The sequence below is a fragment of the Cervus elaphus genome, chromosome 11 (assembly GCF_910594005.1).
Source record: "Cervus elaphus chromosome 11, mCerEla1.1, whole genome shotgun sequence".
Lineage (NCBI taxonomy): Eukaryota > Metazoa > Chordata > Mammalia > Artiodactyla > Cervidae > Cervus > Cervus elaphus.
This window is the reverse complement of record NC_057825.1, coordinates 66,561,180-66,573,499: the sequence shown is the minus strand read 5'-3', so window position 1 is coordinate 66,573,499 and position 12,320 is coordinate 66,561,180. Positions and strand designations below refer to the sequence as shown.

The window sequence follows — 12,320 nt, the reverse complement described above, 5'->3', positions numbered from 1 at the left end:
AGATCAAAGTGATTTGTCAGCAAACCAACTGTCTGCCAAAATGAAACTATCACCATATCCATGACAAGCAGTATAAAATAATTACTGGACAAGAAAAGAAGCAAGAAAATATGAGAATAAGAAAAAACAGCCAATGTAAACAGAAAGAAATAGTGTAAATGTTGGATTGATGAATATTAATTGGAAATTAAAATAGCTTTCAAAAATTCCTAAATATGTACAGTAAAAGACAAACAAAATGAGTGAACAGAGAATCTTGATAGAAAAACACAGACTAGAAAAAGAACCAAATGGAAATGCTATAACTGAAAATTACATTAGTCTAAAGAAAACTTCACCAGATGAGCTTAAAAGCAGATTGGACAATGGAGAAGATAAGATCAATAAATTTAAACAAAGAGTAACAGAAACTATCCAAACTGAAGCACAATATGAAGAACAAAAAGCTGGGGGGGGATATATGAACAGTCTCAATAACTGGTGAGATAATCAAGCAGTTAAAGTATATGTAAAGTGGAGTCCCCCCAAAAGACAATAGTATAGGGGGAAAAAATTACGATTATAATGGCCTAAAATTTGACAACCGTGACAGAAAATACCAGCCACCGAAGCTCAATGAACTACAAGCAGAATAAACACAAAACCAGGAAGAGACAACCATGGAGATCAAATTACTGAAAACCAAAAACAGAAAAATCTTAAAAACAAAGGGAAAGGACAGGCAAACAATATTAAGAATGACCTGACTTCTCAATTGGAAACAATGTTAACCCAAAAGATAACAGAACATTCTTTAAAATGATGAAGAAAAAAAAAAAGAAAACCTAGTGAATTGAGTGCAGTCAACCCTTTGTTGTTGTTCAGTCACTAAGTCATGTCAGACTCTTTGTGACCCCATGGACTGGAGCACGCCAGGCTTCCCTGTCCTTCACTATCTCCCAGAGTTTGCTTAAACTCACTTCCACTGATTTAGTGATGCTATCCAAACCCTCTCTTCTCTGTCACTCCCTTCTCCTGAGCTCCATCTTTTCCCAGCATCAGGGTCTTTTCCAATGAGTCTTTCACATCAGGTGGCCAAAGTATTGGAGCTTCAGCATCAGTCCTTCAAATGAGCATTCAGGGTTGATTTCCTTTAGGATTGACTGGTTTGATCTCCCTGCAGTCCAAAGGACTCTCAAGAGTCTTCTCTAGCACCACAATTTGAAAGCACCAAATCCTGGGCGCTCAGTCTTCTTTATGGTCCGACTCTCAGATCCACACATGACTACTGGAAAAATCACAGCTTGGACTATACGGATCCTTGTTGGCAAAGTGATGTCTCTCTGCTTTTTAATATGCTGTCTAGGTTTGTCATAGCTTTCCTTCCAAGGAGCAAGCTGCAGTCACCATCCTCAGTGATTTTGGAGCCCAAGAAAATAAAATTTGTCATTGTTTCCACTTTTCCCCCTTCTATGTGCCATGAAGTGATGGGACCAGATGCCATGATCTTAGCTTTCTGAATACTGAGTTTTTAAGCCAGCTTTTTCACTCTCCTCTCTCACCCTCATCAAGAGGCTCTTTAGTTTCTCTTCACTTTCTGCCACAGAGGGGTTATCATCTGCCTATCTGAGATTGTTGGTATCTCTCCCTGCAATCTTGATTCCACGTTGTGATTCATCCAGTCTGGCATTTCACATAAAGCTAAATAAGCAAGTGACAATACACAGCCTTGACATACTCCTTTCCCAGTTCTGAACCACTGATTCCTTAATTTGCCAGTCTACTCACTAAATTGATAAACCGAAAGTCAGTACTTACAGAACTGGGCAAGTGCAGAGAAACCAAACATTCCAGTCCCCCAACATACTGAATACACCATCAGGTGAGGTCAAACAAAGCACCCCTATGCCATCTTGTTTCAGCTCCCATACAGTAAACAAGTATTCCTTTAGCAGTCTATTCAGTGCCCCCACTGTCTACATTTCTATGCCTTTTGTTGGTGACTCTGATGTGGCCCTAAGCATAGTGCTGAAGTACTATCTCATGCTCTTAAGAGCAAGAAGCTTATGATGTACCTTACAGAGGAAACACATGACTCAGATAAGGTTCATCCAGACCTAAGTTATTGTACTCTTAGCCATGAGTTCAATGTTAATGAGTCTACAATGTATCTTAAATAATGTGTTTCTTTAAATAGAAACACACCTAAAATAAAGTTATCATTAACAAAAACACTACGATTAAAGGTTCACAGGAACCTAACCCTGTATTTTCCCAAGCAACAATGATTCAGTCAGTATCTGCTAATTCAGTATCTTCTGTGATTTTACAGATCATAATTATTACAAACAATAAAATTAACTATAATCTTCAAAAAAATCCTGCCAGGCTTCTCTGTCTGTGGGATTCTCCAGACAAGAATACTGGAGTGGGTTGCCATTTCCTCCTCCTGGGGATCTTCCCAACCCAGGGATCTCTTGCATTGCAAGTGGATTCTTTACCCACTTACCCACCTAGGAAGCCCCATATCACTAATAAATTCTATAAACATTGAAGGATGCTTACACAAACTTTTTCAGCTATTAAGGAAGAGGAAGCCCTTCCCAAAATGTTTCATAGATTTATGCACTAATACCAAAACCAAACAGAATTATTACAAGAAAATAAAAAATACCGAAGAATAAGGACGTCCCTGGTGTTCCAGTGGCTAAGACTACAAGCTCCCAATGAACTCCCAGGAGCACAGGTTTGATCCCTGGTCAGGGAACCAGATTCCACAGGCTGCAACTAAAGAGCCTGCATGTTGCAACAAAGACCCAGCTCAGCCAAATCAATTAATCAGTCAAAAAAAAACAACAAAAACACAATGAGAAAAAAAGAAACAAAGCTATTTTTTAAAAAATATAGAAAAATATTCCTTACACAAGGCATGCAAAATTGTTAGCAAAATATCAGCTAATTGAATTCAGAACTTGGGAGAAGAATAAAACTCTGACTTTAATAATGATGTTAATTAGTTGAGACTGAGAAGTTCTAAAGACTATTTGTGAAAGGGACTTACATGATAGGTTTAAATGTACTTAATAACTCCCTTAGAACAAAGATGAACAGAATTTTAAACAAGTAAATTCCCTCTGAGACCAAAGACTCTAGTAGATTTTTTAAAAATCGTTAATGCTTTAGGCCAGCTTCACCTAGGGCTGTCAGTATACTAAGATAAATAAATTTAATAATGGTGCCTTTCAATTATGAAGTTTATAAGTCAATCTATAAAGTTCAGGAGGAAAAAAATGAGCTTTTTCTCTCTTTTCACAAAAGTAGCTGACAGGTTTGTAAATATATGATTGTTCCTACAGTAAAACCAACAGGAGTCCTCTGGTTTTAAGACAGCAGAAAATACTTCACAGGAAGGGGCTTGTATTCTTTCCTTATCTGCCACATGTACCTCTCATAACTACAGTCTCTACTAATCTTTCAGTCTCCACACTCAGCCCTAAACCTGGTTTTTAAAAGGCGTATGCTAACTTTCCTCATATTGAACTCCCAAGAGACCATCAATATGACCAGCCTACTGCCAAATCTGTTTGAACTAAACTTTATAAGCCGCCTTCGTCTATCGTAATAAGAACAAGTCATTAAAGAAGTAACTTTTAGAGAGCCACATAAGGATTCAGAGACTGCTGAAAAGATAATCCAATCTTTAGCAGCTACAGCTCCTACTGCAGGAGTAGGAGTAACACCTACTATACTACCGTTTGGCATTATCTACCAACATTTTCAATGCTTATCCCCTTTGAATCAGTAATTCCACTTACATGAATTTATTCTGTAACACATAACAGCATGTATTAGCAAATAAGTATATATAAAGGTGTTCACAACAATATTATTTATAACAGAAAAAGCTGAAAAATAACCTAATTAACTATCAATAAGAGACTGGTTAAATAAAAGAGTACACCCATATACCTTGCATTTTTAAATAAATTAATGCTTTAATTCGTAAGACGGGATTTTTTTTTTTTCTTTTTGGCCACACCACAATGTGGAACTTCCCCGACCAGGGACTGAACATGTGCCCCCTGCAGTGGAAGCACAGCCTTAACCACTGGACAACCAGGAAAGTACCAAGACTTGGGACTTTTATTTGAGAGAAAATATTTCAGTACTTCTAGAGCCACACAAAATACAGATCGGGATTCATCTGTAACATTAGTTCAACAAAAACCTGACTGCCTGTGCCACATCTAAGGGATTGTGCTCAGCAATGGAGAGATAATGCATGTAGTCCTTCCCCTCAAGGTAAAAAGGTCATACAGTCCCTTTCCTCAAGGAGCATATGGTCTGGGGAACAGAAATGAGTGAACATACCATTCTCATATATATAGTATGGTGAGGTAAGAATAGAACATTATGGGAATGCATGAGTAATCACCATTCCAAGAAACAAAAAACCATTAGTTTTAATGTGAAATTATCAATTCCTCCTTTAGAGCTGAAAGGATGAGGCCTTCAGTCTGAGAAAACTCCAGCATCAGTAGAGCTGGGTCCTCCCACAGTGCATGCCTATGTCCTACATTCACTAGCCACAAAGGTCACATTCACCCACTTAAACACTGGTGATGAATTATAGTTCTGCTCTTACAGTTCCCATCCCTGGGGCTGTCAGCCCCCGAGGATCCTTCTATGGTCTATATTTAGAAACAGGAATAAAAATTCTCAAATACACTACAAGAACAGTGTATCTACCAACATTTGCTTCTACTTTGAGGTCCCAGAGAAAAAATGAAGAAATATCATCCATTTGGTTGGTACTTTTATCCTGGGCTAGCAAAGGACCTTTAAAATGTGCCATTTAAATTAGGGCTTTGCAACAGCAATGTTTCAAATAATCTGTTTTTAAGTATACTATGAAATAACTACACATAATACAGAGCCAATTACTAGACAATAGGTGTGTGCGTGCTAAGTCACTTCAGTCACGTCGGACCTCTTTGCCACCCTATTGTAGCCTGCCAGGCTCCTCTGTCCATGGGATTCTCCAGACGAGAATACTGGAGTGGGTTGTCATGCCCTCCTCCAGGGGATCTTTCCAACCCTGGGATCAAACCTGAGTCTCTTACGTCTCCTGCAATAGCAGGCGGTCCTTCACCACTACCACCACCTGGGAAGCAAGCACTCACAGATAACATAGTAATCTTCCAAGTTTACAGAAATAGAGTGTTAAGATACCATGTTTCTAAATGTTATTTCACATAATTAGATATTTATTAAAGGTTCAACATAACTACATCACTTCATTTTAAAAAGGATTTGAGGAAGCTTGTTAGTTACTAATAAGAACTATAAATTTGACACTGAGCTTCCTAGGAACCAATCTGAAAAGTAATTCACTTTATCCATAAGTCGGAAATGACTCAGCAACTAAACAACAAGAAGCAGCAGCACACCACCTGTTCCCAACTGTCATTCCTAGTCAGAAAATTAGAAATGGTTAACAAGAGAATTATTCAGAACCTCTATATTCATCAGTTCCATTCCTTGTTAACATTTTCTAGATAGAAATGAAGAAGGGAGGGTGGGCAATGGATTTTGGCATAACATCTCTTTCTTTGGTGACAACTACTTCCTGGGAATGTCACATCACTGTTTACTTGAACTTTATGTTAAAGACTAATACTTCTCGTTTTTAAAAAATTTATTTATTTGTTTTACTTTACAATATTGTATTGGTTTTGCCATACATTGACTTGAATCCACCATGGATGTACATGTGTTCCCCATCTTGAACAACCCTCCCACCTCCCTCCCCATCCCATCCCTCTGGGTCATCCCCGTGCACCAGCCCCAAGCACCCTGTCTCATGCATCAAACCTGGACTGGCGATTCGTTTCACATGTGATAATTTACATGTTTCAATACATCTGTGTCTCTTTTGCTGTCTCGCATATAGGGTTATTGTTACCATCTTTCTAAATTCCATATATATGTGTTAGTATGCTGTAATGTTCTTTATCTTTCTGGCTTACTTCACTCTGTATAATAGGCTCCAGTTTCATCTACCTCATTAGAACTGATTCAAATTCATTCTTTTTAATGGCTGAGTAATATTCCATTGTGTTCCATTGTGTATATGTACCACAGCTTTTTTATCCATTCATCTGCTGATGGACATCTAGGTTGCTTCATGTCCTGGCAATTATAAACAGTGCTGCGATGAACATTGGGGTACATGTCTCTTTCAATTCTGGTTTCCTCTGTGTGTATGCCCAGCAGTGGGATTGCTGGGTAAAGACTAATATTTAAACTATATGTCACTCAGAATCTTTTAACACTTCTACTGTGTGCTTCTATGCTGATATAATAATAAATGACTGTAAAAATAACCAATAATTTTTAATCCTTAAGCCATATAATGAGCAATATTATACTATACTTATGAGCAATATCCAATTCTATACAAATTTCCATTTCAACAACTTTGGATAGTCTCTGAAATTGATTTAAAAACCACCAACATTCTATTCTTTGTATCCATGGCCTCCAAGTCCTATCAGTTCTCTTTCATAAAACTTCTTCTTAACCTAACTATAAAAACAGAGATTCAGAGCCAAAAACTCATCCTTCCTAGAGTTTCTTATATTCCTCCCTATATTCCATTTCCACTGAATGAACTAGTTCAGGCTCTACTCACCTCTCTCAGAACTGCTGCAAAAGATTTCTAAATAGTTTCCATTTTTCTTTCCAACCTATCTTGAAATTGCCACCAATTCACTTTCCTAACACTGCTTTCATTATTCCATGCCTCAGTTCAATCATTTTTGATGGCTTCCCAATGCTGAAAGCAATAATTCAGGAAAAGGATGATAAATAATGAAATAACATATTTTGGAAACAACAACAAAAACATTTTTTGCCTCGTAATTTAAACTGCCAAGTGCAAGGGCAACTGTGGATGGCAGAACAGGAATAAAAGCAGGATGATAAAACCCTAAATCCTTAATTTGGCATTCGACACCCTTCAGAATCCAGATCTACCACACATTTTACTGGATTAAAGAACATGTCCAGAGACCAGCTCAACGCCATCTTTAATGAATGGTTTGCATTTCTCAACTCAAACTTCTATCCAGTTTCCCTTGCATATTCTCAAAGCCTTGGTTAAACAACCATCATTTTAACCTGAAGCCAATGTTTCTCCATGAAAAACAGTCAGCAGGGGAGAGACCTCAGTCGCACTTCAGTTACTGCACTGCAATGGGGATGCTCCAAGTACTGATACAACAGCAGACAGCAAAATTACAATTTCGCAAATAAAGGAAATCAGCATTTACTCAAGAAGAGGTTAAACGACGATATGAAATACACAAGTGTCAGGGATCTACCATATGCAGTAACATAAACCGTCCTCCAGTCGGACTGATCTGTTTCTAACCATGCTCTGCACATTTCTCACCTGTCTTTACTCACGTCCATCCTTTTAGTTTCTCTCAATCTTCGAAAGTGTATTTCTGCTCCAAAACCCCAATATAATTAAGGAGCACATTTCTAAAATAAACAATCTTTCAAAAAGCGAAATTTTTTACCATGGCCTATTAGAGACCCCAAATGACCTAAGTGTAGTCTACCACCCCACCCTCACCTTAACACCCACCACTCTCTCCTTAGCTTTCTCACTAGTCTTCTCACACATACATTACTGCCTCAGGGCTTTTGCCTCCCAGAAGCTTCTTGGAAATTTTTTTATATCTGCAGCTTAAATCTCACCTCCTCAGAAAGGCCTTTTTCAGTGCCACCCTATCTAAAAAGATTCCCACACATCTCACTCATTTTCCACAACATCATCCTTCCTATGCTGCTCATAACACTTAACACTATTCTCAGTTCCTTAATCAGGTGTCTATCATCTGACTCCCCTCATGGGGAACACATCTGTCTTGCTGATTGCTCTATCTTCCTAGCCTAGAATAGTGCCTCTTTGTAGATAATCAATAACCAGCTGCAGGAAAGAACTGTTAAGAAAGCCAGACTCAGTGACATGGTTTTAACTATCTGTGACCATAATCACAATGTTCCTTTATGTCCTAAAGTAACTAAAGTTTCTAGATAAGCAAGATCAATACAGAATTAGGAAGCCATGTAAAGATAGAATCGCTAAGTGACGCAATATTCTCTCTCCTTTGTCTTCCAAAGTTAGTATTCCAAAAGTCAAAATACAGAAAGAATGCTGTCACCTATTGACTCTCCAAGATTCAAAGAACAGAACTCTTTTGTTTCCACGTAGGAATACAATATGAAAAATTAGTTTGCTTTTCTTAATCATTAAATTTATCATTTGTAAATGTCTTATTACTTGATATTTTTCCACCTCACTTTAGTTTCTTGAAAATGTGTTTTTTACTGATAAAAAGGAAAACCTGAGTTACTTCTCACATTCTAATTATCTGTAGTGTAGTGATTAATGTTTTGAGTAATGCTCTGGGGAATGTCAATATCACTACTGACTTATTTTTTTCCTTGTGGAGCAAGAGTGAATTGAAGAAAAAAAATTCTTCCACGATCTCCCACTGAATATCTTTTTCTAGAAAAACAATCGTTTCTAAAATCCTACAAGGCTATGACAATTTCTCACCAGGCTGTTACACTACCTGATTCTTGATCTCTGCCTTTGTACACATAATGGTCCTACTACTAGTGGGACGCTTTCTGTCCCCAAATTAACAAGCTACTTGTTAATAAGTTAATTAACGTGTCTAATAGGATGAATTCTCAACCTCTAACAAACTTTTTTCTCTTCCAGAATAAACAATTTCCCAAAATTAAAAGGATAATAAAACAATTTTTCCTAATAATAGTAATAACAAACAATCAGGTGCTGGTAAATGAAAAGATTTGAAAACTATTTACGGACAATGCAAATCCGTCTCTGCAGCCCTAAAATATATTACTTACACAAAACAGTATTTCTAACCAACAGATGAAAACGTTTGTCTCAAAACATTTCATGAAGTCCCATGGTAAATCTACCACAAGTTCAACTGTCCTCTTCCCGCCAGGGAATCCACAGGTTTCCCCTTCTTTGGGAACGTCAACCATTTTGCCTTTTCCTTTTATCTCTACGATTCAATTACGATGCATTAAGAAGCTAAACCTGTGCATCCTGACAGCTATTCCCCTCCTTCTGCGGCAGAGCTCCCGGCAGAACTGCGCCCCCTTGGAACATGGTGCCCAGGTCCCATTTCCCCGGCTCCGTTAAGCTGGTGGTAAATAGCCACATCACAACCCGGGTAAACTGGGCGGTGGCAGGACCTCGCCAAAACTCCGCTCCCCAATTCTCCACGCGTCACACCACTGGAGGCGCTCTCCCTTCACTGCAGTCAGGTCAATGTGGACGTTTTCCACTGGACCGGCTCCCCACGAGCGCGGGGCTGCGGAGGGGGATCAAGAGCATGGGGCCACCCAAGCCAAGGAATGGGTGAGGAGAGGGGCCAGGGCTGAATGCAGGCAAAGACCAGAAAGAAACTGCGTCTTTTCCCCAGTAGCAACCTAGTCGGGCAGACAAAAGATTAGGGCGCCAAGGCCTTCCATCCTCACCCCGGAACCAAGGCAGCCCGATGAATCCACACCCCTAGTTCCCTCATTACAGACCCAGCTCCTGCCAGGGGTGGGTTCCTAACCTCCCCGACCCGGTGGAATAGCGAGCAGACAGAACACCCCGGGAGCGGTCGGGGCGCACGTGCTCCCCGATACCCAGACGGACAATAAAGAGTAAGCCCGGGCTTCCTCTGCCGCCCCACCCTGCTCCCCGCGGCTCCCACCAGCGGGGGCGCCTTCGCCCAGAGATCTGCAGACAAAGCCCCCTCCGGGTGGAGAGAAGGGCAGGGTCCAGGCTTTAAGGGCTGCGCACAAAAGAGGGAGGGGCGCGAGGGGCGGCGCGAGGAGGAGGGCGCGGCACTCACCCACTGAGCCCGAGGAGCCCCTGCGTTTGGGCGCGGCCGGCGTGGAGGGGGGCGCGGCGGGGGCTGGGGCAGCCGGGGTCCACGCGGGCTCGGCCTGAGGGCTCACGTCGGCCGGTGGAGGAGGCGGAGGCCGGGCCGGAGGCTCCTCGTCCTCAGAGAGCTTGGAGGGCGAGTCTGCTATAATGGAGGGTGGGGAGGGCGCGGGCACCGCCGACGACACGGGGCTCGGGTCCCAAGACGGCTGCCGCTCCGGAGCGGCTAGGGGCGCGGCCGGCAGGGGCCCCCGGGGCGCCGGGGGCACGAAATCATTGCCGAAGTCCAGCAGGGGCGCACTAGCCGGGGTGGCGGCGGCGGTGGCCACCGGGGCCGCCGACAGCGCGGCGGCGGGCTTCCTCTCTAGCACCTCCAGCTCCTCCAGGTCCTCGTCCTCGTCCTCGTCTTCCTCCTCCTCCTCCTCTTCTTCCTCGGGCTCCTTCACGAACTGGTACTTGAACGCGGGCTGAGGCCGAGGCGGGCTCTCCGAGGACGAGGAGACCAGAGGCGACTGGTCCATGTCTTCCATGGCTGGCAGGTCGGAGGTGATGCTGCAGCTGCTGCGTCCGCGGGAGAAGCTTCTTCTCAGAGCCGCGGGCGGTTGTGGGGGGTGGGGAGGACTGAGAGGGGCAGGGCCCAACGAGCCGAGGGACCTGCAGTGGCGACAGCTCCCGGAACAATGAGACTGCTCCTCCAGCCTCCGCGCCCGTGATGCGCCACCCGCCCCGTCCCCAGTTGCCGCCGCCGCCGCCCAGATGAGGGAAGGAGAGAGGCCAGCCGACGCTCCGCCCAGTTTGGCGTGACTCACCCTCCCAGCCAGGGAGAGGCAGGCACTAACGCGGGAGGAGCGAGCCAATCGGCGAAGAAATAGAGTTGACGGGCAACCAGTCGGCCCAACAGAAAAGGAAAAAGACGAAAGTGGGTGGGTCTCACTGCACTTCCTCTCTCTTACCGGCCCGGGTGGGTTCGATGGGCGGGGTTTGGAGCCGGGAACCCCACCGACTGCCTAGGGTAGTTGCGGGTCCGGCTGGGGTCTTGGTCTTGGCCTTGGCAAGCTGGAGTATGTTTGTTTACTGCAGTGGGGAAACGAACCCGCTCCCTCCGAGCCCTGAGGGGTCGGAGACGTTCCTGGCACGCCACCGGAAGGGCGTTATCTTGGAGACTGGGAGTGGAAACTTTCCTCCCAGGAAAGGAAAAAACCCAGAGCGCAGAAAGGTTCTGAATAACGGTACTGTGGAGTAGGCCTTAAGGATTGAAGCAAACGTTAAATTTTAGATTTCGAAATAAAAAATTGTTTTCTTTCAAACGTAAATTCCCAAACCACCTTATCACCTTAAGGTGGTGATGGTACTACCATCACTACCTTAAAAGAAAAAATAATATTTTTTACAGGTTTAAAGTCACTCCCAGTCTTAACTGCAGACCCTGGATGAGGTAGGCAAAACAACTGGGCTAGACGATATAGGGCTGACTGGAACAGACCATTTGATGAAAGTCTGTACTTCTTCAAAGAGGGCTTTGGGATCTGCCCGCTGCTGGACTTAATTGGTAGAAGGATGAGTCACCCAAAAGAGGGAGGGGAGAGAGGAAAGTGGAAAGAGAAGGATGCCTTGGAAGGCAAATTTGATTCACATTGTATTTCAGTCACCTTAGGCTCATGAGTCAACATTCTGGATGATTCAGGCTTTCTGGGAGTCAGGATACATACATAATCATTTCTTCGATATGCCAAAATGAGTATAATCCCCATTCCACTTTTTCCAGAACTGGAGAGTTTAAAGAAAGTGATTACAGAACATTTAAGTATCAGCATCCAGAGGTTTAGAGAGCCCTTTTTGTCTTTCTGATGTATTGAATACCTTCCAAAAATATCCCCTTTCTGTCTAATCTAGAGGCCCTGGAGAGAGGAGGATAGCTTGCTTTCAAGTTGCCCTCAGCCTAGGACTGCACTATTCAAGTCCTTAGTCACTGGCTTCTCCTGGCTACTGAGCACTTGAAATATGAGTCGTTTGAAATGAGATGTGTAAGTTTGAAATGCATACTATATTTTGACAGTACCAAAAAAATTAAATACCTCAATTTTTATAGCGGTTATATTGGAATTGATAATATTTTGGATATATTGGGATAAGTGTAATGTATTAATTTTACTTGTTCTTTTTAATACTGCATCTAGAAATTTTTAAACATATATGTGGCTTATATTTTATTTCTGTTTGACAGTGCTAGTCTAAATTGATGATTAAGAAATCTTGATTGCCATGGAGAATCATGGATTACTTGAGCAAATTCTTAGCTTCAACTATACTACCCTCAATTGGGGTAATTAAAAAGGAAAAGTGAGGATTG

General features: G+C 42.3%; 1 protein-coding gene across 3 annotated transcripts in view; it reads right to left on the bottom strand.

The window, feature by feature from the left end:
- Positions 1–10,755, bottom strand: part of RTN4 (reticulon 4) — a 69,643-nt gene extending 58,888 nt beyond the window's left edge. Inside the window, exon 1 of one of the 3 annotated variants that reach the window (XM_043918007.1) lies at positions 9,939–10,755. In XM_043918007.1, the coding sequence (XP_043773942.1) occupies positions 9,939–10,500 (562 nt within the window). In that variant the 5' untranslated portion in view covers positions 10,501–10,755. The remainder of the gene's footprint in view (positions 1–9,938) is intronic. The other 2 variants (XM_043918009.1, XM_043918008.1) reach the window with 2 other exon arrangements.
- Between the last annotated feature and the right edge of the window lie 1,565 nt (positions 10,756–12,320).